General features: G+C 67.5%; 2 protein-coding genes and 2 non-coding genes across 5 annotated transcripts; 1 reads left to right on the top strand and 3 right to left on the bottom strand.

The window, feature by feature from the left end:
* Window positions 1-1,546: 1,546 nt before the first annotated feature.
* Window positions 1,547-10,771, top strand: DIPK1B (divergent protein kinase domain 1B). Of its 2 annotated transcripts, none has more exons than XM_046023527.1 (5): window positions 1,547-1,697; window positions 4,871-4,996; window positions 7,457-7,564; window positions 7,640-7,816; window positions 8,378-10,771. In XM_046023527.1, exons 1-5 carry the CDS (start codon window positions 1,635-1,637, stop codon window positions 9,185-9,187), a joined length of 1,284 nt encoding a protein of 427 aa, XP_045879483.1. In that variant the 5' UTR covers window positions 1,547-1,634; the 3' UTR covers window positions 9,188-10,771. The 2 variants fall into 2 exon arrangements, with proteins under 2 accessions (XP_045879483.1, XP_045879482.1); XM_046023526.1 differs by having other exon boundaries at window positions 4,871-5,005.
* Window positions 10,016-12,562, bottom strand: LOC123953082. Its single transcript, XM_046023000.1, has 5 exons — window positions 12,539-12,562; window positions 12,178-12,450; window positions 11,476-11,589; window positions 10,790-10,862; window positions 10,016-10,326 (listed from the first exon to the last, which is right to left on the bottom strand). The coding sequence occupies exons 1-5, from the start codon at window positions 12,560-12,562 to the stop codon at window positions 10,130-10,132; spliced, it is 681 nt and encodes a 226-aa protein (XP_045878956.1). The 3' UTR covers window positions 10,016-10,129.
* LOC123953693 lies at window positions 11,288-11,422 on the bottom strand. The gene has a single exon (XR_006820947.1). It is a non-coding gene; the product is annotated as a small nucleolar RNA SNORA43 (small nucleolar RNA).
* LOC123953695 lies at window positions 11,844-11,971 on the bottom strand. Its single transcript, XR_006820949.1, has one exon. It is a non-coding gene; the product is annotated as a small nucleolar RNA SNORA17 (small nucleolar RNA).
* Window positions 12,563-26,237: the final 13,675 nt, after the last annotated feature.

Here is a 26,237-nt window from a genome sequence, read left to right as displayed (position 1 = left end):
CCACAGAATCGCCTAGGAGCTCATCTTTCAGCAAATTTGCTAGAACAAACAGACACCCATGTGCAAAAAAGCCCAACAACACCCCAAAACGCAAAACCAAAACACAAAATCCTATCTTGCCCTATAACCCACACCATGTACAAAAGTTAGCTTCAAACAGAATCATCCACCTCCATGAAAGACCCCCAGAGGCCGCCTGGAACCACGGGGAGTGCCGAGCCCTATACGGACTCCGTCCTCTCCCGCAGGGCCAGAGCGGCGGTCCAGGTCAGCTTGAGCACGAGGCACAGCAAGGGGATGACAACGCAGCTGATAGTAAAATAGGGCCACGGTATCCGCGCCGCGATAGAGCCCCGTGGCTGCCGTCTCGCTCTGCAGATGCCACATCACCCTGGGCTCACCCTTCTTGGACGCCACGCGAGGACGACAGGCCCACGTGGCGGGCGGAGGGCGGAGGGAGGTGCGGGGCGCAGGTGCGGGGCACAGCGGGAGGCCACTGGGGGGGAGGCCCGGGCATCCTTCCCAGGAGGGTCACCTGCACCCGGACCGGGGCCGCCACGGGAACTGAGACCAAGGGTGAGGGGAGACACTGCTGTAGAGAAAACCCTAGAAAAAACCACAGCAGATGTTTGCGCTGCTGGGTTAGTGGGATTTCTCAGACACGGCAGGCAAGAGACGCACGGACTGTAAACGGGAAAGCGGGTCCCTTGGACTCACGGTCAGGAGCTCCCGCTCACTGAAAGACAAGCCGGGTCGGGCGGAGCATCTTGGTGCGCAGTGGTATCTGGATGCCGGGGACTCCCCAACCCCGCAGCCAGAGCCGACGGGAATTAAGTGCAGGTTTCGGGACAGACGGTCTCTAGGTGGTTCAGCACCGTCTGTCCACGGGGATGCGCGCGCCCCCACGGGCCGCAGCCGGGGTCGGGGCCGGCGGGAGCCCGCAGCGCACCTGCCCGCAGGCCTCCCGCGCTTGTCCGCGGGGCGGGACAACCCACCTGCACGCGGAACCCCGCGGGAGTCCACGCGGATGCGCCCGGCCGCCCCACGTCCGCGGCCAACGCTGACCCAGGCCGGGCCCAGGGCACGGAATTGCTGGTGCCGGCGACAGGCCCGACCCCGAGGCTGTCCCCGCCGCGCCCGGTTTCTGGCGACGAGCAGGGCCGGAACCGCGCGCGCTCGCACCGCGTCCGCCCCCGCAGCCAGGGCCGGCGGGCGGCGGGCGCGGGACCCCGACTCCGGGCCTTGCCCCCGCGCGCCGCCACGCGCCGCCCCTCCCCTTCCGTCCGGGCCTCCGCGACGGTCCGCGGCGCCAGCCCCGCCACCCAGATCCGGGGGGCGCGCGAGGGTGCGCGGGGCGGGGCGGGACCGCGGGCGCCCCTCCCCCGCGCGTCCCCGCCGCGCTCCCCCCCGTCCCGCCCCTCTCCCGCGCCCCTCCCCTCCCCCTTCCCGGCCCCGCGCCCGCGCCCGCGCCCCCGCCCCCGTCCGGGCCGGCCGGAGGAGTGCGCCCTCGCGTGGACGCGGGCGCGGGCGCGGGCGCGGGCGCGCGGGGAGGCGGCAGCGGAGGGCGGCCGTTGCGGGCCGGCCCGCGGGGCTGAGGCCGAGCCGAGCGGGGCCCGCGCACGCCGGGGCGCACCATGCGGCGGCTGCGGCGTCTGGCGCACCTGGTGCTCTTCTGCCCCTTCTCCAAGGGCCTGCAGGTAGGCGCCCGCCTGCCCGGCTTCGGTGCAGGCCGCGGCGGTTAGCCTGGGGGCCGGCTGCGGGCCGCGGGGTTCCACGCGCTGCGTGGCCTTGGGGCGGCTGCGGGGCCGGGAGGGGTTGGGGAGGGGGCGGTGATGGGGCGGGCGGAGGGGCGGCGGACGCTGCGGGCTGGCAGACCCTGCCCCCGGGGCTGAAGAAGCCCCTCCCCCACGGCTGGACCCCCCCCCCCCCCCGCCCCGCGCGCGGCCCCCGCCCCGGAGGCCCAGAAACCACGCCTGGTCCTTGCCTCTTTCCCCACTTAAAAGAGGTTTGTTTTTCTGTAATGGAAGGCTTGGGACACACAGAAAGACAGAACCTCCCCGGGGTCATCTCCCAGCCAGCGCGAGCGTGGGGGTGTGCCTGACCCCACCATGACCTTGGACAAGTCACCGGCCCTACCCGGGTCGCTGTCTGCTGGGGAAGCCCAGGCTCCCTAGGGGACCCCGCTGAGAAGCCTGTCGCTTCTGCTCTGGGTGGTCGGAGCCAAACCCACCCTGAGATGGCCTTGGGCACAGCCCCGTTCAAGCAGCCCACACCTCCCTAGCGTCCCCAGGCTGTCCTGGGGCCAGGGCAACAGGGTCCCTGCCAGGGTCGTGCCCTTGGCCCTGGGGCCTGGCGGTCCTCAGCTCCCACCCCAAAGGGAAAAGCCTCAGAGCCAGGAGACATTCAGGTTTTGTGTTTGTGTGGGACACCCTCCCGGCCCACCTGGGTGCATCCTGGTCTTGGGTCAGCAGTAGGCGAGGTGGGAGCGGAGGGGGCCTGAGGACCCACCCCTAGGCCAGGAAGTGAGCTGTGCGCTGCCCCCCTCCCCGTCCCCTGAGGGAGGGGACTTGACCAGGTTGCTGCCTGGGCGGCCCAGATCTTGCCCTAGGACCCAGGGCAGGGGGCTTCCCAGGGATCTGAGCCAGCCCCGCCCACCTGCTATTGTCAGGTCTCATTCAGGGCCTCAGTTTCCCTCCTGGACTGCAGGTAGGGTTTGAGCCATCGTGCATGTGGGGCGCTGGCCCGTGGGTAATGTGGCTGTTACTGACCCCGAGTCGGCCTGTGGCGCTGGCGAGCGGTTGCATGGGACGCACTGAAAAGCAGGACCTGCCCTGTCCTGGGGGCTCACTCACGGGGGACTCATGGGGGCCAGGGACCGCTCCCAGAGGAAGTACCCATCTAAGAGCAGGCTGTCGGCAGAGTCAGAGCTGGCCAGGTGGGGACAGTGTCCTGGGAGAGCCTGGCGGGGCGGCTGGGTGTCTGGCTGGGGTGCGGCTGGTGTCCCTCTGTGAGCCTGGGTCCACCCGGCGGTCCGCCCCAGGTCCAGCGCTGCTCCAGCCTGCCCTGCTCCGGGCTGCCAGGCCCCCCCAAGGCCACGCTCAGCCCCACCGACAGCATTGTTCTTTGCCAGCCGGAAGTCTTGGGACCTTGTCCTGGCAAAACAACACCCCCCAGTCCCCGACCCGCCGTTTCTTTGCTTTCCTGTTTTCCCTTTTGAACAAATCTGACGGAAGCAGATGTGGTGCAGGACACGGGGGTTTGAGGCCCAGCCCTCTCGTTCTGCTCAGCGCACCCCAGTCCTTGCTGCTCCCAGTGGCCACTGAGGCTCCAAGCCCATCCCTGGTGCTCTCGGGGGTCCTCCTGGTGCGGCCCCTCCCAGGAGGGCCAGCTCTGTGAATGGGTGCCCAGGAATGCAGGAGGTGAGGCCCCCGTCCCTCCTGCAGGAGCCGTGAAGGGGAGCAGCTGCCCAGCCCGGCCTTTGGCTAAGCAGGCCCCAGGGCGAACAGGACTGGAGTCACTGCCCGGTGGGGCACGAGGTGGTTGGAGTTCGGGAGGACACGTAGCACCTCCGTTGGAGCATGAAGCTCTGGGCTCCCTGGCCCCGGGTCCTGGCACCTTGCTCTGGGATCTGCCCATCCCACTCCCCCCCCCCCGCCCCCCACCACGGGAACATTAGTAACCGCGGCCCCTCAGCCGGCCCTCCTGGACGGCAGTGCAGGCGGCTTGTGATTGGCCAGGGCGGGGAGTGGGGCGGGGTGCTGGATGGGAGGCCCCGCCCTCGCCCACCTGCTGCAGGTGCGTTCGGGACCCTCGCACCTGTAATTCTGCTGGGGAAGAGTGGCAGAGGGGCTGAGCCCCCGAGACGCTGTCTCCACGCCACCCCACACACTGTAGGCCAGAGGCCGTCTTACTTACTCTCCATTGTGGGGACATACACAGGACATGAAAGTGACCGTCTTACCCGCTTTAAAGTGCACAGTCTGGGGGCGTCGGCGCGTCCACACCGTTGGGCACCGTCCCTCCGTCCATCCCCAGAACGTGGCCGTCTGCCCACGCTGGACTCTGTCCTGTTAGACATTGACCCCCACCCCCGCCCGGTGTCTGTGGGTCCGACTCCTCTGGGGCCTCCTGGGAGTGGATCCTTCGGGATCTGTCCCTCTGTGCCGGACGGACCTCGCTGGCACCGCGTCCTCCTCGTTCATCCGCGGTGTGGCCGGTGTCCGGATTCCTTCCTCTTAGAGTGAATGATTTTCCACAGTGTTGGATGAACCGTTTTGTGTTGCTCTGCAGCCGTCGGTGGACGCTGGGGCTGCGTCCCTCTTTGGCTCTGGGGACAATGCCGCCTACTCGCGGTGTCCGAGGTGCCGCCTCTTCAAGGCTCACAGGGCAGCTGGGCCGCTGAGGCCCGCCCTGTGCACCTGCAGCCCCCCCCCCCCATCCCGGGCTGGACCTGTTTCAGCCGCAACTGCCCACTGGTCAGAGGACGGTGTGCAGGATGGGGGGGGCAGTGGATTTTCCAGCCTGACCTTGTGCAGAGGTTAAAGGTCATTATGAAATGAGCTAGGAGGAAAATTTGTAAAAAAACATCTTTATTCATCAAACCAGAGTCGCCTCCTGTGTGTTCCCCGGCAGTCTGAGATCTATTCTTGCCCGCTCGTGGGATGTCAAATCTGGGAGCACCAGGCCCAGGCCCTCGCCCCAGAGTGGGCGCACGGAGGGTGCGGGGGGCCGGGGAGGAAGACCCGGGAACACCCCTCTGCTGGGCCGCTTCGGAAGCTGGAGCTGGGCAGGGTGCCGGCGCCGAGGGGTCGGCCGGTGGGGGCACCGCACCCCGAATGTGGCGCTCCCTCACTGGCGTCTCTCCCAGCAGGGCCGGCTCCCGGGCCTCAGGGTCAAGTACGTCTTCTTGGTCTGGCTGGGCGTCTTTGCGGGCAGCTGGATGGTGTACGTGCACTACTCGTCCTACGCGGAGCTCTGCCGCGGGCACGTCTGCCAGGTGGTTATCGTAAGTGTCGCCTCGGCCAGCCTTACGGCCGGACTCCTCCCTGCCCGGTGCTGGCCCATGCGCAGGGGCCACTTAGAGCTGGCCCTGGATGCTCAGAGGGGCCAGCGGGGGACTTTGAGGTGCAGCCGAGGGTGGTGGGTGTGGGGGGAGCGCTGCAGGGAGAGTGGGGCTGGGATGCTCAGAGATGTGCCCAGGGAGGACTTTTAGCAGGGAGCCTGGGATGGACAGATGCTGAGGACTTTGAGTGCACTTCCTGGGGCCAGAGGTTCACCAAAAGAGGCCATGGGTAGGGTCCTTGCGGGAACAAGGGGTGGGGGGCCGTGCGCAATGGCAGCCCGTGGCCTCAGAGTGAGTGTGACGTGTGCATCCATGGGTGTGCACGTGAGGGAGAAGGCGTCGTGAGCCTGTGTGTGCCCGTACACAGGAAGGCACACGGGCTCAGGGGTGCACCCCTAGTGGACACCCCGTGACTTGGGCTGGAGGGACCAGCCACACCAGCCCAGCGGCCCTGGCAAGGCCCAGACTTCTGAGCCCACCCCGCACCCTGGCCGGCCTTCCCAGGCAGTTTGAAGCCCCCAGCGAGCTGATGGCCAGGGTTCTGATGGCCTGGAGCTGCTCCTCCCGCTGGAAGATGAAGAGGGTCCCCTCTCCTGGGGGACTCGGTGGGACTGACATTGGCCACGGAAGGGCGCAGGCAGGCTTGCTCTGGCCAAGGTCCCACAGGGTCCAATGTGGGGAAGCCCAGAGGTGGGAGAACCCCTGCGACAGGATTTGCAGGAGGCCAGGGGGGCTTCGGTGCCTGGCTGATGGCGGAGAACCTTCCCAGAGGGCTGGGCGGGCACAGGGCACCGGGGATGCAGTGCCCATGCCCGGGGGAAAGGCCTTCTCCTGCCTGTTCTCGGCAGGCTTCAGAACAGCTCACCGGTGGCCTCCAGCGGCCAGGCCTGAGCTGGGCACCTGACAGATGGCTTTGCCCTCACAGTCCAGGGACTTGGGAGACAGGCAAGGGCAGACATGGAGCCTCTGGGGGGGGGCGGGGGTTGGCAAGGCCCTGCTGTTGGGCTGCTCAGAGTGAGGACAGGGCTGGGGAGGGCTAGGAGCCGGCGGTGTGGCCACCGGCCCTGAGCAGCAGGTGAGAGCTGGAGGGAGCTCTGAGGGTGGGGGGGACACAGGCTGGAATGAGGGCGGGGGGGGTCTGGCCTAGGGGTGCAAGGAGCAGCAGCATAGAGGGTCAGCAGGTGTTTCTGAGCCCGAGGAAACTGTGCCCTGGGGCGTCTCCCTGGGGTGTCCCTAGGCCCCCTCTTTTCCAGAGGAAACCTGCCTGCTTCGTTGGGGTTCATAGTGTGTCCAAGCGTGGACCAGGGGTCACAGGTTCCTACGGGCTCTGGGTGTTTGGCAGGTACTCATTCCCCTGCAGGTGGGAAACGGGCTGGGAAGTTGGGCGACCTGCCCCAAGCCTGATGGGCCGGGACCACGGGGCACACTGCCCCCCTCTGCCCCTGAGGCAGCCAGCCTCCTGCCCTGCCACGGGTGAGGAGGGGTGGTGTCGGGCAGAAGCCGGTCCTTGGCCAGTCCCCTCAAAGGCCCTGCAGTTCTGGGGGCTCAGAGTCAACCCCCTGTGGGGCCCCCTACAAGGGGGTGGAATGCTTTGCCGTCCTGAGTGGCCGTGGCTTTCTGATGCCACACGCAGATGCCTCCTTCGTGCAGCCTCTGGTTCTGGCCCTGGCCTGCCCTCCGCCCTCCCCACACTCTGGCGGCACCCTGCTCTGCACACCGCCCACACTCACTTCCCTCCCAGCCCGGCTACGGCTAGGGCCCCGGCTCCATGGCAACGCTGACGCTCTTCCAGGAAGGCACCCCCCCCTGCCGCCCCGCCCCGCCCCAGATGGCCACGCCTCCCCGCAGGGGTGGGGGACGGACCTGATTCCATCACCTCCGGCTTCCCCACCTTCCTGCTTGGGTCAGCCCAGACCCAGGGATCAGGGGACTGCAGGGGAGCAGCCGCTGCTCCGAGCCCAGAGCCCAGAGCCCAGCCCGATTCTGGCCGCCAGCAGCCCCCGGGGCATCTGGCTAAGGAGGTGGCCTGGCCCGGCCCCTTCCCACCACCCTCGGGGCAGAGGCAGGGCCCCATGATGGTGTCCCAGGCTCTGCGGCTCCTACTTCCTGTCACAAGGGAGAGCACACGTTGGGGAGACCCTGGACTCGTGCACCTCGCAGGAGGTGGGGACGGGTGGCCGTGGACTCCCCGAGGGGTTTGGCAGCTTTCAGGCTGCAGGGGGCAGAGGCTCTTGCCAGCCTCTGACGTGGTCAGGTATGGCCAGAGGCTGCTGGTTCCCAGCTGCAGGGGTCTGGAGCAGCTTAAGAACAAGGGGCCTCACAGGCAACCTGTGGATGGTGGGGGAGGGGCGCCACGGCCTCAGGCCACTTCCTGGTTCTCCTTCCTGTGCCCAGTGTGACCAGTACCGTAAGGGCATCATCTCCGGCTCCATCTGCCAGGACCTGTGCAGCCTGCACGAGGTGGAGTGGAGAGCGTGCCTGTCCTCCGTCCCGGGCCAACAGGTGAGGTCTGTCTGGGGTCACCCTGGGGGCAGCAGGAGGGGACGTCAGTTCGAGGACTCCTGTGGCCCCATGCAGGTGTACAGTGGGCTGTGGCAGGGCAAGGAGGTGACCATTAAGTGTGGCATTGAGGAGGGCCTGGACTCCAAGGCCAGGTCGGAGCCGGGCCCCCGGCAGGAGCTGCTGCTGTTCGACAAGCCCACCCGGGGCACGTCAATCAAGGAGTTCCGCGAGATGACCCTCAGCTTTCTCAAGGTCAGTTGGCTCCTGGGGGCCGTGGAGTCCAGGGCAGGAGACAGGCCGGTGGCAGCCACAGCAGTGTCCAGGCACGTGGCTGGACCTCAGCCCCGGGCAGACCGTCTCAGGGTCTGCGAGCAATGACTGGGTGCAAAGGACCCCTTCTCGTCTCCCCCGCCCCAGGCCAACCCACCCGGGCCGGGGGGGGGGTGAGAACTCCCCACATGGTAAGCGGGGTGGGAGCAGACCCAAGTGCCCACCCTCAGCTCCCTGAGCACCAGTGGAGACACGGGGACATGGAGCCCCAGGAGCAGCTCTGGGAGAAAGGACGATGCTCCTGTGGTCCGCGAGGGGGCTTCCCACAGCCCTGGGTGGTTCCTTCCATGCTTGTGCTCGGACCCCGGGCTCTCCCAAGCTGGCAGACGCGCCGGGGTCCCGTGTGCAGCCCGCCCGGCGCGCTCCCAGGGGTCCGAGCCAACTAGGTCAAGGCGGCACCTGCAACGCAGAACCCCACCACCAGGCCAGGCTTGCTGGCCCTGAAATGACGCGGTCTCCCTTTCTTTGGGTCCCAAATGTCAGGCGAATCTGGGAGACCTGCCCTCCCTGCCCGCGCTGGTCGGGCAGGTCCTGCTCATGGCCGACTTCAACAAGGACAGCAGGGTGTCGCTGGCCGAGGCCAAGTCCGTGTGGGCCCTGCTCCAACGGAACGAGTTCCTGCTGCTGCTGTCCCTCCAGGAGGAGCATGCGTCCCGGCTGCTGGGCTCGTGCGGGGACCTCTACGTCACCGAGGGGGTCCCCCACAGCTCCTGGCACGGGCCCGCTCTCCCGCCCCTGCTGCGCGCGCTGCTGCCCCCCGCCCTGCACACGGCACTCCAGCAGTGGCTGGGGCCCGCGTGGCCCTGGAGGGCCAAGATCGCCATCGGGCTGCTGGAGTTCGTGGAGGAGCTCTTCCACGGCGCCTACGGGACCTTCTACATGTGCGAGACCACGCTGGCCAACGTGGGCTACACGGCCCAGTACGACTTCAAGATGGCAGACCTGCAGCAGGTCGCGCCCGAGGCCACCGTGCGCCGCTTCCTGCAGGGCCGGCCCTGCCGGCACAGCGCCGACTGCACCTACGGCCGGGACTGCAGGGCGCCCTGCGACAAGCTCGTGCGCCAATGCAAGGGCGACCTCATCCGGCCCAACCTGGCCAAGGTGTGCGAGCTGCTGCGGGACTACCTGCTGCCCGGCGCCCCCGCCGACCTGCGCGAGGAGCTGGGCCGCCAGCTGCGCACCTGCACCACGCTGAGCGGGCGGGCCAGCCAGGTGGAGGCGCATCACTCGCTGGTGCTGAGCCACCTCAAGACCCTGCTCTGGAAGGAGATCTCCAACACCAGGTACTCGTGACGGCCGGCCGGCCGCTGGAACGGGGGTGGGGGCAGGAAGGAGCGCCTGGGGCCCGCCCACAAGGGCTGGCCCGAGGCCCCACCGGGATCTCGGTGACTCCGAAGAACGTGTGATGTAAATAAACCGCTTTTCTGTGACTGTCCCTGGGTTCCCTCCCACCACGCTGGACCCGCCTCCCATACCCACCATCGGCCCGGCGGGTTCCGAGGCAGGGGCTGCTCTTGCCCAGGCCGGACGGAACGCAGTGGTCCTCTGGGTCCCAGTCCGCCAGACAGGCCCCAGCAGCCAGCACAGATACAGCCTCTCCCAGGCCCGTTGGGGGGGGGGGGGGGCGGGACCTGTTCTGTGCTGGACTGTGGCACGGTTCCCAAGAAGGTATCGTGGGAAACCAGGTGGCCTGGTAAGGAGCTGCTCCCGTTCCCGGACGCTCTCCGGGAGTGCTCAGGACTCCAGCAGCTGTCTGGGAACCACCAGATGGGAAACCCTCCATCCCGTCCCTGTCCCCGCCCCAAGGGGCAGTGTAGGCGGCCCCCTCTGCCTCCGTTCTGGGAAGTGGAAACCCCAGGCTCAAGCAGTCACGGAGTTTAGGACTTACAGACGGCAGAGCCCAGGAGGCTCAGGGAGCTGGGGGAAGGGCTGCGCCCCCATCCTGGGTCGTGGTGGGCCGGAGAGCCTATTCCTCAAGTCCCTGGGGGCCGCTGACCTTTGCAGACTTAGCGAGTGGCCACAGTGCTGGAAAGACGATGCAGGGGCCCAGGCGGACACTGCCCCCCCCCCCCCCCGCCATCCTCCTGCTTGGGCCTCAGCTAATCACACGGAAGAAAAACCAAGTGTTAAGACAGTTTATTTAAGACCAATTTATTCTCAAGTTTTGCCAAAAGAGAAACACTTTTACCGAAAAACATACTCCAAAATTTCAACTGTAATACCTGATTGTTAGTATTAATTCCTAAAACTCATCCTACTTACGTTAAAAAATAACTTTCTTCCCCATCTAGATTTTTCTCCCCTGCGGGGTGGGGTGGGCAATGCATCATCCAAATACAGCACAGAAAGTTTCGAACCAGGGCGCCGGGGGTGACTCCGTCGGTCGAGGGTCCGACTAGATTTCAGCTCCGGCCGCGAGGTCAGGCTCCGGGCTGAGTGCAGACGCTGCTTCAGACTCTCCCTGTCCTTCCTCCCAGCCCCCGACCCCAGGCTCAATCAGCCAGTCTTAAAGGGAAAAAAACCTAGAACCACGGGCTCTGGCAGTTAGAAACTCTGCAAAGACGCTACGTCCCCCCAGAACACAACGGCTAGGGGTTAAGAATCAGGACACGATGGTGCGGGGGAAGCCGGCTCACCCTTCGCCTGTGAGACCAGGCACACGCAGGGCCACCCGGACAGGCCTGGGGCCTCCAAGTTGGGGCCCCGCCTCTCCACCTTCGCCCGCCTGCATTTTCTGGAATCCGCAGTGTCCGCCGACACCTCCTGGGACAGCCCTGCAGCCCCTGTCCAGCAGCTCCACCGGCTGCGCAAACGTGACCGCTTCCCAACACCCCCACGCCCTGCAAACGTTTTAGAAAATAAATGCGTAGTACCTTACCTTTTTTTATTCTCTACCTCGAAATCGGTGAGCCTCTCCCTGAGCAGCCTGCCCGGGTCTTGCCGGCTTGTACCGCGCTGAGGGCTCCCCCTGCAAGAAGGCAGGAACGCCCGAGTCCCACCTGTCCCCCCACTGCCCTGCTTTACATTTACAGGGCTCGGCTGTGGCCCGCCGGTGTCCCTCCCCCGCCTCAGCCTGACCAGACCTGCCTCCTGCACCGCCTGTCGCGGGTCCTTAAAGAGGGTGTCTGTGGGCACAGGGCTCAGAGCCCACGCAGGGAGCGACGGCCGACCCCAGGCCACTCGGAGCAGCTCTCAGCCAGGGACGCACGACTTCAGGGAAAGCGCTCCAGAAGGAGACCCTCTCCTGGCCCATCCCACCGTGTCCGCAGCCGGCCGCCCGCTCGATCCCCGTGGGCCTCACTGACCGGCGCGTCTGGCGTTCCGAGCTAGAAGCCCCATGCCAGGGGCGGCCGCCACGCGCCGTGGAACCCGCCAGCCCCGCGGCGGCTCTGGGCATGTCCGGCTACAAACCATTCTTAGCGCTCACTGTTCTGAGCACTGAGCGTAGAAATAGCCGCTCGCTCTCGCCCCGACGTCCCAGGTGCAGCAGAGCAGCTGGACCCGGGGTGCCGGCAGGTCCAGCACTGTGGGGCCGCCGTCCCGCGCACCAGCCGCCCACCTGGACGCCGCCCGGCGCCTACCTGGCTGGGGAGGCCGGCGGGCAGTTCCTCGGGCTCCGGTCCGTGGGCGGTCACCGTCACGTCCACCGGGCCAGGCGCAGCGGGAACCACTGTAGGGTTTCGGAGCAGAGGAGGCTGCGGGGGACAAGGGAACCGGTCACTCCTGCTGTCGCCTGTCGGGGCCCGCGGCCTGCGCCGGCAGCCCCGAGCGCGCGAGGCCGGAGACCACGGCGTGGCCAGGGGCCCTCGCGGCCTCTCCCGAGCGCTGGGACCCGCCATCCACACGAGGCCGCGCAGCCCGGACGCACCGCCGCAGGGGGCAGGGTCGCCGCCCGTCAGGCCGCAGACCGTGACCGCCCCCACCCGCAGCCAGGCGCCCCGCGCGCTCGCCTGTCGGGCCGCGAACCACGGCGACGACCCAGGTGGGCGCCGCGTGGACGAGCCCCGCTCCTCTCTGCCACCAATGACGCAGGTGCGACACGGCGACAGCCACACCTGCAACGCCTCTGGGGGCAGGTGCGGGTCGCCGGCCCCGCGATCACGGCCGCCCGCCGCCACCCTCCGCCCCCCGGAGACCCTGCCCCGGGCCCGCGCGTCCCCGAGCCCCAGCCCCGCCCGCCGGGGTCGTCCGCCCGCAGCCAGCCCGGGGCCAGGCGGTCGGGCACCCGCGCTGCCCACACCGCCCCTCGGTCCCCGCCCCGCCCGCCCGCCCGACCCCGATACCCGGCCGCGCCCGACCGCTGCGGTGCCAAGGGCCTCCGGAGCAGCCGCCCCGCGCCACCGCGGGGAAAGGACGGAGCAGCGCGCGCCGCGCCTTTTATAGGCCGTACGGCGCCCTGCGAGGGTCACACCGCGCCGCCGCCCGCCGCCGCCCGCCGCCGCGCCCTCTGGCGGTCCCTCCCGGCCTTGCAGGCGCCGGGACTCGTGGGTCGCGTGGAGGGAGGAGGGCGGGGGGGGGGGGGCGTTGGGGCCGCCGGGGGCCCGCAGAGGGTGAGCCTGGAGGTGAGCCTCCTCACCCCTGGCTGGTGCTTCTGATCCGTGCTTGAGTGAGGGCAATAACGTGCCCACTGACCTCCCTCCAAACCTTGGACGAGCGGCTCTGATACATTGTGTCCCTTGAACCCCACACCCCGCAGTGACCCCGGCTCCTTGCCCAACACCCAGAGAGCCCCGCGCGATCGGGTCCAGATGCCCTCCCCCGTGTGCACCCCTGACCCCACGCCAGCCTCCGCAGGGCACTGCCCCCAGGGCGCCCCCGGCCGCCCTCCCCACGGTGCCCTCCCCCATGGCCTCACCTCCAAGGCTGGGCTCAGAGGCTATTCCGCGGGCTCCTCTGTGAGCTCAGGCTTTGGGTCAGATTGATGTGGTTCAAACCCACGGCAGGGCCATGCCACAGCCGGTGCCAGGCAAGCTCCCGTGGTAACGTTCGGGACCCGGTTTCTACTCTGAAAATGGGGTCAGGGGCTCCCAGGAGGGCGTGGGGGGGATCACGGCGGGGGATGAAGGTGTTTGGAGGATCTCGGGGAGGGGGTGCTGCCAGGAAGCTAGGGGAGGGAGGAAGATGAGGGAAAGGCGGCCTGGCCTCCTCCCCGCCCAGACCGGTGCCCTCCGGCTGCCCCTGCCCTGACCCGGCCCTGCCCTGAGAGGAACACGGCGGGGGAACAGGGGTCAGGACGGCAGGAAGGGGGTATGTGTCATTTCTCTCCAGCGCCCGGTCTCCACGTCCGCTCCGTCATCGCCCCCGCCCAAGAGGAGGGGAGGGTCCCCGAGCAGGCGGTGGAGACGGGGACACAGGGACCCAGCCCGCAGGAGCCCCTCGGCCGCGCACGCCCTCGGGAGCTCGGCCCCGCGCATGCGCTGTCCGCGGTCCGTGCGCACCTGCAGGGTCCCCCGGCCCCGACGACCGTTGGCGGGCGCGCCCCGCCCACCCCAAACCGTCCTGCGCCGCGCCCGCCCCGCAGGTGGGAGCCTCCGGTCCCGCTGAGGCCACGCGTGAAGCTCCTCGTCCAGCCCCTCCTGGGACAGTGGCAGACTGAGGTCAGCAGGGGCGGGGACGGGCCCGGACCGGACAGGTGAGCAGAGGCTCGAGGAACGGGGAGGGTTCGGGCTTGCAAGGCCCGGGCTGCCCCTCCCCGAGGGGTTTCCTTGGAAAGCGCGCCCCTGAGATCCTGGGGGACCCTGGCCGTTCCCACGTGGGGCCCTTCCTCGGGGCATCTCCGTGTGGGCACAGGAGCACACAAGGCTCTGGGTGCCGAGCGCGCCCACGCCCACACACACAGACTAACTCCCCAGCTGGGGTCAAAGGGAGAGTGGACCCCAGAGGTGACAAGGGGGAAAGAGGACGAGGTGGGAGGGAGCTGGGCCGTGGGGTGTGGGCATTGTCTCTTGGGAACATACCCAGGGCCATAGTATGGGGGTGGGGGACATGCCAGACTGATGGCCAAGATACCCAAGGCGCGTCCCCGGGCACCCACACTCCAGAGACAGCCCCCATCCAGTTCACTGGGCTTGAGATGCTCCGATGAAAAATCTATTGTCCTGCTTTATCCTGATGTCCGCAGGGCGTGGTCTCAGGGACGCCGGCAGTGAGAGCCGTTTCCCACACTGCAGACTGTGGGTCAGGTCTCACCGGCTACTCTGGCCGTTTGCCTGGAGGGACCCAAAGGTAAGACAGGGAGGCCCAGAGCCAGCCCATCCGCCAGACGCTGCTGTGACCCGACTGTGCAGCGCAGTTCCCCGGCCCGTGTGTGTGCGTGTGTGCGTGTGTTTGAGGGATCGGGAGGAGGGGGGGCCAGCAGGGGGCTCAGCCCGAGCAGGAGCAGGAGCAGGATGCGGAGGGGTCAGACGCCTGCTGGGTGGGTCGTGTTCACAGCCCAGGTCAAGGCTGACTGGGTGGGACGGGGTGCAGGGATCCCATCCGTCTCCCCAGGATTGATCCCGAACCCTGTAGGTGCATCTCCCTGCCTCCCAGGTGCAGGGCCCTGATCTGGGAGCGGCAGGGGGACCGGGAAAGGATTGTGGGGACGGCGGGGCAGGGCTGTGATGTCTCTGCACTGGGTGCTGCTGTCTTTGCCGAGCCCCATGGAAGCTGCTCAGTGAGAACAGGACCGCATCACCCCAAGGGCGGGGCACGTGCTCCGTGCAGCTGTAAGGGCCAGGGCACGTTCAGGGGCAGATGGGTACCAGGGGTCTCCAGGACCCGGCGTGGGGAGGGCTGGAGGGGCTTCTGCCCCCAAGCCATCCAGGAGCCTCACCACCCGGGGGTTCACAAGGGCTTTGCCCCGTAAGTAGCTGTAGTGTCAACCCTAGGAGTCTGGGCTGCTCCCCTCACCCCCCGCCCCCGCTCCAACCCCGGCCTCGGCAGGTGCGCGGTCGTCCTTCACCTACGTGTAAACGACACGGCCATCGTTCGTACTCTGTTGCCCCTCGGGATGGGACGGGAACATGTGTGCAATTTCTGTCGTGGGACCGTCCCGCCTTTGTCCAAAGCTTAGCCCCGTTGTGAAAATGAGTGTGTCCTGACTATGGACGGGAGCCGGAGATGCGGACGGCCCGTGCTGACACCCCGAGGAAGCCGGTGGAGCCAGGGCGGCGCCCTGTCCTTGTGCCCTCTCCCGGTGCACCTGCACCTCCCACCGGAGCGACCCCCGCCGCCGCTCCCGCACCTGCTACTCCCAAAAGGTGAGCAGGGCCTCCCGCCCCGCACAGCGGCTCCCCCTCACCTGCAGGCTGTGTGTCTCGGGCGGGGCACTTCCCCTCTCTGAGCCTCGGGTGTCCCGTGTGGACCCCGTGTGCCCCGAGGACCGACCCCACACATGGGGTTGCTGTCGGGCCTGCTGGGACAGGTTCCCGACCCCGTGGCCAGCCCGTGGAGAGGGCTTCTCTCCACCATGAACAAGCTCTCTGCCCCAAGCCTCGGTATCCTGTGTCTCGGCGAAAGCCGCTTTCCCCGCTGTGAGGGGGTTTCACATTCCATCTGGGGGTCCCATCCTGGCTGTAGCCAGAGCAGGGGTCCCTGGGGGCTGGCAGAGGGGCCCCGGACCCACTCAGAGACCTGTAGATGCTGTGGGGCTTCGTTCGCTCCGCACATGGACAGGAAGCCCCGTCTAGACAGCCTGCCTAAGTCAGGGAAGAGGGCTGACTAGTCTCCCTGCCCCGCGGGCCTCGGTTCCAGGTGGGGGTCCACCGGGAACCCTAGACTAAAGAGCAGCGGTGGGGACAGGACACTCCGTGGGACGCACAGCTGGCCTTCTCTGGATAGGGGTCTCTGTGCTCTCATTGTCTGAAGGATGAAGGACCCTGGGACGGAGGAGAGCCCCTGTCTCCCAGGTTGGGGGCATCTGAGGCTTTGGTGGGGGCCGGGGTACGGGGCAGAGCCCTGGCCCCCACGTCTGTGATCGCTGTTGGAGGGCGGAGCTGTGGAGGCGTCTCCTGCAGGAGGACAGTCAGACCGCTGGGGCTGGGCTGTGGCTGGGCTCCGGGGCCCGGGGACAGAGGGACATTGCCTGTTCCCTCCTCCCCACAGACCGCTGCGGCGCCTACCGTGTGCCCCAGGGCTGGGACAGAGCAGATGCTGTGCCCCCTCCCCACCTTCCTGGGGTTTACGGTGCAGCAAGAGGGACCCCAGACAGACAGAGGAGTGGGTCAGGCCCCCTGGGGAAGGCAGGGGTGCTCACATCAGAGATGAGGGCTCCCTCCCGTGGAGACTGCCGGCTCGCACCTGCTGGCCGGACCTGCCCCTGCCTGGATGGCCAGTGGGGGTGGGCCGGCCAGGCCTGGCCTCTGGATGGAGCATCCCCGGGGGTGCCCCGGGGGCCGTGTGGAAGCAAGGGCCAGGCCACTGACGCTGCCGCCTGCCCGCCTACGTCCAGGGCCATCTCCTCCATTCTGGGCACCTGGCTGTCCGGACCAGTACTCGGAGGACTTCTGGCAGCCCCCAGACTTTCCCTGCCTCAAGCAGCTGGTGGCCTACGTGCAGCTCAACATGCCCGGCTCTGACCTGGAGCGCCGAGCCCACCTGCTGCTGGCCCAGCTGGAGCGCGCAGAGCCCGCGCAGGCCGAGCCCGAGGGTGAGAAGGCCGGCCTGGGTGCCTGAGGGGTGTGGGGAGGGGTGGTTGCCAGGCCCCACAGGGATGAGCCCAAGGGCTGCTGCGGGGCCAGGAGCAAGGACTGGGCTCAGAGCACCCAGCGGCTGCACCGTCCGTGGGGAGCCGTCCCGCTGAGGCTTCCTTCCAGGCTGCGGCTTCTCCGGGAGGCCCGGGGCTGGGTCCTGTCTACGCCAAGGCACATGGAGAGGCAGGCACGCGGGTGACCTTCTCTCCTCCTCTCACAGCTGCTCCATCCCAGGAGCCCGGGCTGGCCCCGCGGCACCCCTAGCACACGCGAGGAGCCAGGTGCAGGAGCAGAAGCCAGTCCAGCCTCCCCACAGCTCTGCAAAGGCAGCAGCTGGCGCGCAGCTCGGAGGCCTCACAGCCCTGCCCAGTCCATTTGTCACTCCCTGATCAGACCCAGACCTGTGCGTGCCCATCCTTGCACCCAGGACAGTGACCCCCACCTGTAGAGCCCTTGGGACAAACCCTGAGCAGAGGGGCTCAGACCCTGCACCCTGTCCCACTCAGCCAGCCTTGATCTGGGCTGTGAACGTGACCTGCCCAGCAGGCATCTGACCCCTCATCACCCTGTTCCTGCTCGGGGTGGGCCCACACTGTGTGAGCCCTCTTTACACACGCGCGCGCGCACACGCACGGAGGGGTGCTGGTGCTGCACCCTCAGGTCACAGCCGTGTCTGGTGGGACTGGCTGGCTCTGGGCCTCTCTGTCTTAACTTTGGGGACCTCCAGGCAAACGGCCAGAGGCGTCAGGGATGAGACCTGACCCAGAGTCTGCAGTGTAGGAAATGTCTCTCACCGTCGGGCCTCCTGGGACCACATCCTCGGGACGTCGGGATTCAGCAGGAGAATAGTTTGCTCACTGGAGCGTCTCCAGCCTGGTGAACTGGGCAGGGCACTGTCTCTAGAACGTGGGTGCCTATGGGGGCCGTTTGGGCATCTCGGGGACCTCTGGCCATCAGCCACCCCATGCCATGGCCCTGGGCATGTTCCCCAAAGTTACCAGAGGAGCCCAAGGAACCTTGGGCCTTGAATGGTACAGCTGAAGGGGACAAAATGTTAACTTTTATTGAGTCTGCATGTTAGCCGTTAAAGCTAAAAATGATAAAACACGTAACAGAAGAGATGGCTTGGGGCGCCTGGGTGGCTCAGTGGGTTAAAGCCTCTGCCTTCGGCTCAGGTCATGATCTCAGGGTCCTAGGATCGAGCCCCACATCCAGCTCTCTGCTCAGCGGGGAGCCTGCTTCCTCCTCTCTCTCTGCCTGCCTCTCTGCCTACTTGTGATCTCTCTCTCTGTCAAATAAATAAAATCTTTAAAATTAAAATTAAAAAAGAGATCGTTCTGTCACAGACAAGGCGAAGGGCAGCTCTGGGTGGAGCGGCTCGAGCGCGGGACAGAAGCAGTGGCCGGAGCCGTGGCACATGCCGGGGACCCCCGTGGCTCCTGCCGTGGACCCCGCCGAGGGCCGGAGCCTGAGCCGTGCGGGAGCTGGTTCTGAAACCCACCGAGGTCTCCACGGATGCTCCTTCGGGCGTTGTTACCACATGTGGGGCGGGGACCGAGGGTCGAGATGACTTGCTCTGGAGCTGGTCCAGGTGGGCAAGGGGGGGCCTCGAGGTCTGTGACCCGCCCAGCTCGACCTCTGGAGCTGCCGCCCGGGAGGCCTCGAGTGCAGCGGGCAGTTCTGCATCCTGAGACGGTGCCGAAGCAGCAGGAGGAGAGAAGGTCGCCAGCCTGCCCGCCTGTCCCTGCGCCTTCGCGAAGGGAACGGCCCACGGCCTTCCGGAGCGGCGTCCAGCCGGCTGGAGAACCAGCTCCCGCTCTCCGGCTCTGACCCGGGCGCCGCAGCTGTGCTGGCGGTGGGAACGGGCGTGCCGCGGGCTGTCCTCGGGAGGGGATGCCGGTGCTTGCTCCCCCTCTGGGGCGTCCGCGGGACGGAGACGGAGTGGCTGTCGTCTGTGGGGACCCGGCTCGGCCTCTAGAGCCGCTTCCACGGCTGGGTCGAGTCCCGCGCCGGGGCACGTTCTGGGGCGGGACGCGGTTCTGGATCCCGGCTGGCGGCAGAGCCGGCTCCGCTCCACGGCCCGGCGCGGGCTGGTGTTGGAGATGCTCGAGCCCCGCGTCCCCCGCTTGCTGACCGCCGGCGAGAGGCCGCCGCACGGGGTCGGCTGGGAGCTCCGAGGGCGGGGAGGGTGTCTGGGGTTCGCTCTGCACCCGGCGCCCGGACCCGCGGCCGGTGCCACACACGTGGCTGAAAGCGTGAACTCGACACTCTGTGGCCCCCACGTCGCGGGGCTGCTGGGGGAGCCCACGGGTTCGCGAACACGTGACGTGTTTGGGGGGTTGGGGACAGAGCAGTGAGCAGGCCCGGTCCCTGCTCGCCTGGGGCTGGCTGGAGCAGAGTCCAGCGAGGACTTAGATCCCGGCTAAGGGTCTCCGCTCAGCCGGGAGCGGCGGGGCAGGCAGATGCCCCTGTCTCGTGGCTCAGGACCGACCCGCGTGGGGCCCGTGGTGAAGGGGAGGCAGGAGCCGTGGTCTAAGTCGTGCCGTAGCCCTTCTCCCCACGTGGCCGTTCCCGTCACTGCCCCTGGTTTTGTTATCCATGAAATGGGCACGTCAGGAGAGCCGGTCACGGGTTCCAGAGCACATTGAAGCACAGAACCTGGTCTAGATCTGGTCTGCAGGGGTCTTCTGCTCTAGCACCTGCCCCCGAGCGAGAGCCGGGAACGGAGCTGATGCGGCCGCTGCTCCAGAGATCATGGAGCTCCAGCTCCGGCCCTCATGACAGCTCCGGGGTCGGAGCCCTGCTCTGAGCTAGAGCCACCGCGGCACCCGGTACAGACCCTGCCACCCGAGGGCAGCACCTTGACCGTCACACCCTCTCAATTGTGCACAAGGTCCGGAGAGGGGCGGGGCCGTGGGAGGGCCCCTGCTGGGCAGGTCACCCCAAGTGTCTCGGTCACTCCATTCAGACCTCCTCCTCCCCACCCATCCCGGAGGTCACAGCCCCAGAGGACCATAACCCTGCTTCCCAAAAAAGGCTCAAAGTGCACACGGAGACCTGGGATGTTGGCTGTTGAGGTTGAATACCTTAAACGTGTGTGAAGGCTGACCTGGAAACTCCAGTTAATAGATTCTGCTGCATACAGAGAGGCTGATGCACACGGGTGTTCCTTTCAGCAAGATGGGAGCGCGCTGCCCACGCGAGGTGCTGGGTGCCCCTGCGGGCGGGGATGGGCGCTGCCCACTGTTGTCCCAGACAGGGGTGCCCGGCGCCCTGCTCTCCGGGGGACCTGCACTGGACCTCCGTGTCCGCACGTTCTCCCCAGGGCTGCTGGTCCCCAGGCCAGACACCTGCCGGTCTGAGGGGGACCCGTGCTGCCTCCAGAGGGTTTCCTTGGCCAGAGGCCTTTCCCGGGAGCTCCCGCATCGCTGACCCAGGCTCCCCGCGTGCCTATCCGCCGCCCCCCCGACTTGCATGCTTTCGGTCTGTGTCATTGGGGGACCCGGTGACTTGAAGCCTGGTTGGGACCCGAGGCTGGGGAAGGCTTTCTCTGGCCTTGCGTTGTGAGCGATGCGTTGGCCGTGTGTGGTGTGTCTCCCAGCTTCTGCCTCGCCCTGGTGTGTGTGCGGGCCCCGGGAGGAAGCAGCCGTGTGGTGTCGGGGGTCAGGCTGTGGCGTCCCAGCGGGAACAGGGGTCTCGGCCCCGACGTCGGGCCCCTTATCCACTCAAGGGGCCTCCGTGATCCCGTCTCCTCTGGAGTCCATCCGGGGTTTCGGTATGGCAGAAGGGAAGTTCTATGTCCCGGACACCCAGGACAAAACCCAGTCCCCTTTGGAAAGAGGTGGGCAGACACCAGGGCACCTCCGGGGTGATTCCCCTCCCAGAAGCATCCCGAAGTGATGAAGGAAAGGAGAGAGAAGGCAGCTGAGGCGTGGCGAGGGGCCGGGCTGGGGGAGCCATGGGCAGGGAGGGCTTGGACTCAGGATCCCCTTTGGGGAAGGAGACGTTCCCCAGCGATGTTCTGGGCGGTGGGGGGAGGGCGCCGGGGATGGACTGAGTACTCGGCACGAGATCCACGGAACATGATTCATTTTATGTACAAGAGGTCGTAGAGAGCGTAGAGGACGTGGACAGCGACGAGGACAGTGACACTGTAGCAGAGGGAAAGGACACAGGGGCAGGGGATGAAACACGGTGCCGGGGCGTCGGGGTCGGGGCATGGACCTGAGGGGAACCGTCTGGGGAGCTCTCCCCGCAGAGCGGGGGGCTGTCTAGGGGGCTCTGGGAGCCCCGCAGGGGCAGGTGAAGGGGCTGGGGTTGGAACAGGGGCCGGGCCAGGAGCACGGCCAGATGCAAGAGTGGGGACAGGGGCAGGAGCGGGAGCAAGGGGAGGGACAGGGGCAGCAGGAGCAGCCGGTGCAGGACACAGGGCTGGAGCTGGGTCAGGGCCGGGAACAGGAGTGCAGGCGGGGGCAGGGGAAGGGGCAGGAGAAAGGGGCAGGAGCTGGGTGTGGGGCGGGAACAGGGGCCCAGGCAGAGGCAGGGGAAAAGCCAGTGGCACTGCGAGGGGCAAGGGAAGGGGCAGCGGTCCTTGATGGGGCAGGGGGAGGGGCAGGGGGAGGGGTTGGGGGAGGGGCTGGGGCTGGGGCAGGGACCCAGGGAGCAACATGGGAAGGGGCGGTGGTCCTGGCAGGGGAAGGGGCAGGACATGGGTGTGGGGCAGGAATAGGGACAGAGGCACGGGCAGGGGCAGTGGTAGGGGCTGGAGCTGGGTCAGGTGCCCTGGCGCTGGCTGGGGCAGGACCCAGGGCAGGAGCTGGGACTGTGGCAGGATCAGGGGCACAGGCGGGGACAGGGGAAGAGGCAGTGGCCTCGGTTGGGGCAGGCGAAAGTGCAGGATGAGGGACAGGAGCTGGGTGTGGGGCACGAAGAAGGGAACAGGCAGGGGAAGGGGCAGTGGCCCTTGCAGGGGCAGGCAAAGTGGCAGGGGCAGGGCAAGAGGAATCAGTCCTTGCAGGGGCTGGAGCAGGGGCAGGGCCTGGGTGTGGGGCAGTAAGAGGGGCACAGGCAGGGGAAGGGGGCGTGGCAGGGGCAGGGTTTGGAGCTGGGTCAGGTGCCCTGGCGCTGGCTGGGGCAGGACCCAGGGCAGGAGCTGGGCCTGTGGCGGGAGGAGGGGCCCAGGCAGGGGCCGGGGAAGGGGCAGGATCCGGAGAGGAGCTGGAGCTGGAGCAGGAGCAGGGCCTGGGGCAGGAGCAGGCACCAGCTCTTCCTGGGCAGCGTCGGGCTCTCCGGGGCCCGGTTCCTGGTCACCTGCCGGCGGCTGGTCCCCGGCTGAGGTGGCGGCAGGCACCGTCCCCCAATGCCCAGCTCCTGCTGACGTCAGGGCCGGCCCGGACTCCTGGGATGGAGCAGCTGTGAGGAGAGAAGGTCACCCACGTGCCTGCCTCTGCGTGTGCCTTGGCGCAGACGGGACCCAGGCGGGGCCTCCCAGAGAAGCCGCAGCCGGGAAGGAAGCCTCAGCGGGACGGCTCCCCGCGGGCGGTGCAGCCGTGGGTGCTCTGAGCCCAGTCCTTGCTCCTGGCCCTGCAGCAGCCCTTGGGCTCGTCCCTGTGGGCCCAGCACCGACCCATCCCCACACCCCCCCAGGCACCCAGCCCGGCCTTCTCACCCCTGGGCTCGGCTTCCGCAGGTGGCCTGGGAGGTTCGGAAGCCTTTCCTGGGACTGCGGACTCCTGGGTCAGAGAGGAGGTTGTGTCCGCCTGCCTCATCTCCTCATCCGTGGCCTTCTGCAAAGACAGTGACCAGTCGCCGGCCTGGACGCATCCCAGTCCCGCCCAGCCAACCCCACTGTCCTCTTGCCCAGGCCCCCTGCTGCTCCCACATCAGACACGGACCTGTGTGTGCACGGCCCTGCCCCCGGGACCGGGCCCCACACCTGCAGGGCTCTCGGGATCCACCCTGGCCGGGAGCTCGCATCCCCCACGCCCCGTCCCACCCAGCTAGCCTTGACCTTGAACGGGACCTGCCCACCGGGCATCTGACCCCTCATCCACCTGCCGCTGCTCAGGAAGGCCCCAGCCCATGTGAGCCCTCCTTCCCTCCACGTGCGTGCACACTCACGCTCCCACGCACACGCACACTGGCACACAGTCGCACACGCATGCTCCCACGCACACGCACACTGGCACACAGTCACACGTGCACATACACACACACGCAAACGCAGGGGTTGGGGGACCCGGGGCTGTGCCCGTCGATCAGAGTGTGTGGGGCTGGGTGGCCGGCTCTGGCCTCCCGGGGTCACCTTTCTCTGCTTTCGGCCGAATGGCCAGAGGCGTCGGGCAGCCCCGCCACGACCTCCCGAGCGAGGGGAAGGGTCTGGCGGGCGCGCTGTCCTCTGCCTCCAGCGTCCCGCGTTGGGGAGGCAACACGCGAACATGGTGCTGGTTGGACGACGTCCGAAGCAACGAGCTGCGCAGGGCGGCGTCCCTGGAATGTGGGTGCCTGGTGACGCGGGTTCCAATTCCGTTGGGCTCTGGGGTCAGGGAAGTGAGGTCACCACTTCCTGGGGACCCCTTCCCCGACTTCCTCCTCCCAGCAGAGCCCCCGAGGGCCCCTCCCCCGGCTGCTCGGTGCTCACCCTCCACCCCATGCCCCATCCACACCGCGGCACCCACACAGCCCACCCACAGCCCCGCGAGGCCTGGTGCAACCATTGTCCTCGCTTTGAGGACAGAGCGCTGGCTTCGGTCCGGGTTCCTGCTTCTGCCCGGGACTGTGACCCCGGACAGACCCTGTATCTCCCAGGGCCTCCCCAGGCTCTCAATCTGTGCAGCGGGGTCTTCTGGCTTCTACTTCTCGGGACGCCATCCGGGGAAGGACTGTGCAGACGTTCCATCCCTGCTGTCACAGGAGGCTGGTGCACACACTTGGCAATGCCAAGGGGAGTGGGGGCTGGGTGGGGCACGCAACAGAGCTCAGAGGGACCCGGGTCTGCTCTGGGGTCCAGGCAAAGCCACTCCCCTGCTGCCCGTGTCCCAGCCCCCATGGGGAAGGCTGCCATTTACTTTCTGACCTTGTCCCCTGGCCACACGGACTTCTAGGGGCTCCCATTAGCTGTCGGCCCCGGTCCCAGGACCTCGCGTGCGCCCTTGTGCTGGGCCGTCCCCACAGTGGTGCCCGGGCATCCCGAGTCCTGCGCACACATCCCTGTGGCGCCCCTCCCCCCAGGCTGGACGGCCCGTGTGCCTGCGCTCTCAGGAGGAGAATGGGGCAAAACGATGGGATGTCGTTTCCAAGCTGATGGAGGGAAGTCTGGTTCCCTCTCACGGGTTCCTTCTGTGTGTCTGTCTCTGGGTCTCTGTTCTCTGTCCTTGTGTCTCTCTTTGAGCCAGGGCTTTGGAGACACAAGTCCATACGGTTGAGCCGCCCTGGGAGCCCCCAGTCCAGAGAACCTACTGAGGGTCCAGGACGAGCGGCAGGCAAGTCCTGCCACCCCTGTTTGGAACGACTTCCCGCCAACACTCCGCGAACGGTCCTGGAGACGGAGCCCGCCCCAGTCGGGCCTGAGCGGGAACTGAGCCTTGGCCTCTGGGGTACCAGGAGGCAGGGGCTCCCCGCTGAGCTGAGTTGGGATTCTGGCTCTCGGAGGGAGAGCATGTCCCTGGGAGGCCCGTGACAGACGGCACAGACAGCCAGGAGACCCTCCCTGCTGGCCGGGGTCTGGTACACGCACTGTGAGATAGGTCAGGTCTGTTCCTACAAGCACTGAGCTCGGGTCCTGTCTTTGTCAGGACTCTGGGAGAAATTCGGTGTGTGCAGTCAGTTCCTAAGCTGTACAAAAGGGCATCTGGGGTGTCGAGACCCCATCTCTCTGGGGGCTGGTATCCTCCACGTTCTAGTAAGGAAATAAGTAGAAAGAGGCTGTGGCCTTCTGGAACTGCGGAGGACGATGACGGGGCCGGCACAGAAACCCGCAGTGTCCCAGAGAGCTGTGTGGACAGCAGGGTTGACCAGAAGGCGCCGAGCTCTGCTGGGCCCCGGGCGTGCTCTGTGCAGACAGGCCTCCCCCAGCGCCTTCCCCAGCAGCGGGCAGCCGAGGTGTGGAACCGTCAGAGGGCTGGGCCGGAGGACAGTGGAGCGGGAGCCACTCACGTCCTGGAGGAGCGAGGCCCGCGGAGGCGGAGGCAGCGATCCACTCTGGCCTCACGCTGCGTGGTCTAGGGGGGCCTCTGCAGGTCACCAGACCCAGGATTCGCTCCTACTGCCCCCCACTAGAGGGGATGGGGGCTCTGGGCTGGAGCACAGGGTGCGGACACCTGGCCCAGCTCCCAGGGCCCGAGTGCGACGCTGCCGCGGGCAGGGTCTGGGGCCTGAGCGGGCCGCGTCTTCCGGGGCCTGCGCCTGCGGCCGGAACGTGAGCCTCGCAGCCCCTGCCGGACTCCGAGTCCGGGGCCACGACAGGCTTCACTCAGCCGCTGGAGCAAACATGCCAGACCCGTGCTGAGCTCTTCTTCCCTGCCTGCTGTGGCCTCGACGGCTGTGGTCCCGGAGTGACCGTGACCCTAGCAGGACGTGGCCACTCCCGGCGGGAGGGGCAAAAAGGCAGCAGAGCCAAGCTGAACCGGTCACAGCCCGCCCAGCCCCCAATGGGGCTTGAGCTGCCGAGACCCCACACCGCCCAGCCCCGCCAGCCTGCACCGGCTCGCCCCACGCTGACCCCAGACGGGAAAGATAAGTGAATCCGTGCGGCTCCCAGCCCCGAGATCCTGTGAGTGGTCGCTCCGTGGCCTTGGCTGATGGAGCCATCCCGCCGTGCTCTCCTTGGGTGACCCTCACCGTACCCGTCCACGCCATCACCACGACGTACTGGTGACCCCACGTGTCCAGCCCCCACGTCTCTGTCCTCTGAATTCCAGCCCCCCACAGGGCATCTCCATTTGGGGGTCCCGGACCCCAGACTCAGCCCCCAAGCCTGCCCCGTTTCCTCTCTTGTGATGGAAACCACCCCCGGCAGCCTTCACGTCCCCCCTGCAGCCTGCACCCTGGGGTTCTTCAAACGTGGTTTCCTCTCCCACAGGTGCCCATCCAACTCACCGAACTACCACCCCCCTCTTCCGAAAGTCCCTTCCTCCGAGAAGGCCTCCCTGACGGTCCTGCCCCGCCTGGCGCGGGTCAGACCTGCTGCCGTCCCCCCCCCCCCCCCCCGGTCTGCAGACATGTTTCTCCGAGTCGCGCTGGTGTGCGCGCCTGCAGCCCTGCTGGGAGCCTGTCTCGGTGGCCTCGCCAGATCCCCGAAGCTGCTTTTGCCTGTCGGCCTCTCCGGCCACTGGCACGTGCCTGACGAGTCCCAGGGGCTTAGACACGGCGTGCGGGTAAGTGAGCTTCCTGAGAAAACGCAGGCCGTCAGGGACCCCGGATGGCGGCAGACGACGCGCGGCGGAGAGGGAACACGGCAGGGAGGACGCTGGACCAGCCCCGGTCTATTTCCCGGCAGGTAAGGGGACAGCCTCGTTCCGCCAGGTAATCGGGAGGCCACGAGCACAGTGGGCCCGGCTGGGCCTCTCCCTACCCGGTCAGCACCTGCCCTCCTGCCCCCTCCCTCCATGATCCTGAAGGATCCCTCCTGGGCTACAGCCACGGCCCCAGCCATCACCATCAGGGGCCCGAGG

The sequence above is a fragment of the Meles meles genome, chromosome 11 (genome assembly GCF_922984935.1).
Source record: "Meles meles chromosome 11, mMelMel3.1 paternal haplotype, whole genome shotgun sequence".
Taxonomy (NCBI): Eukaryota; Metazoa; Chordata; class Mammalia; order Carnivora; family Mustelidae; genus Meles; species Meles meles.
The sequence above is the reverse complement of the archived record's forward strand: the minus strand, read 5'-3'. Positions and strand labels throughout refer to the sequence as shown.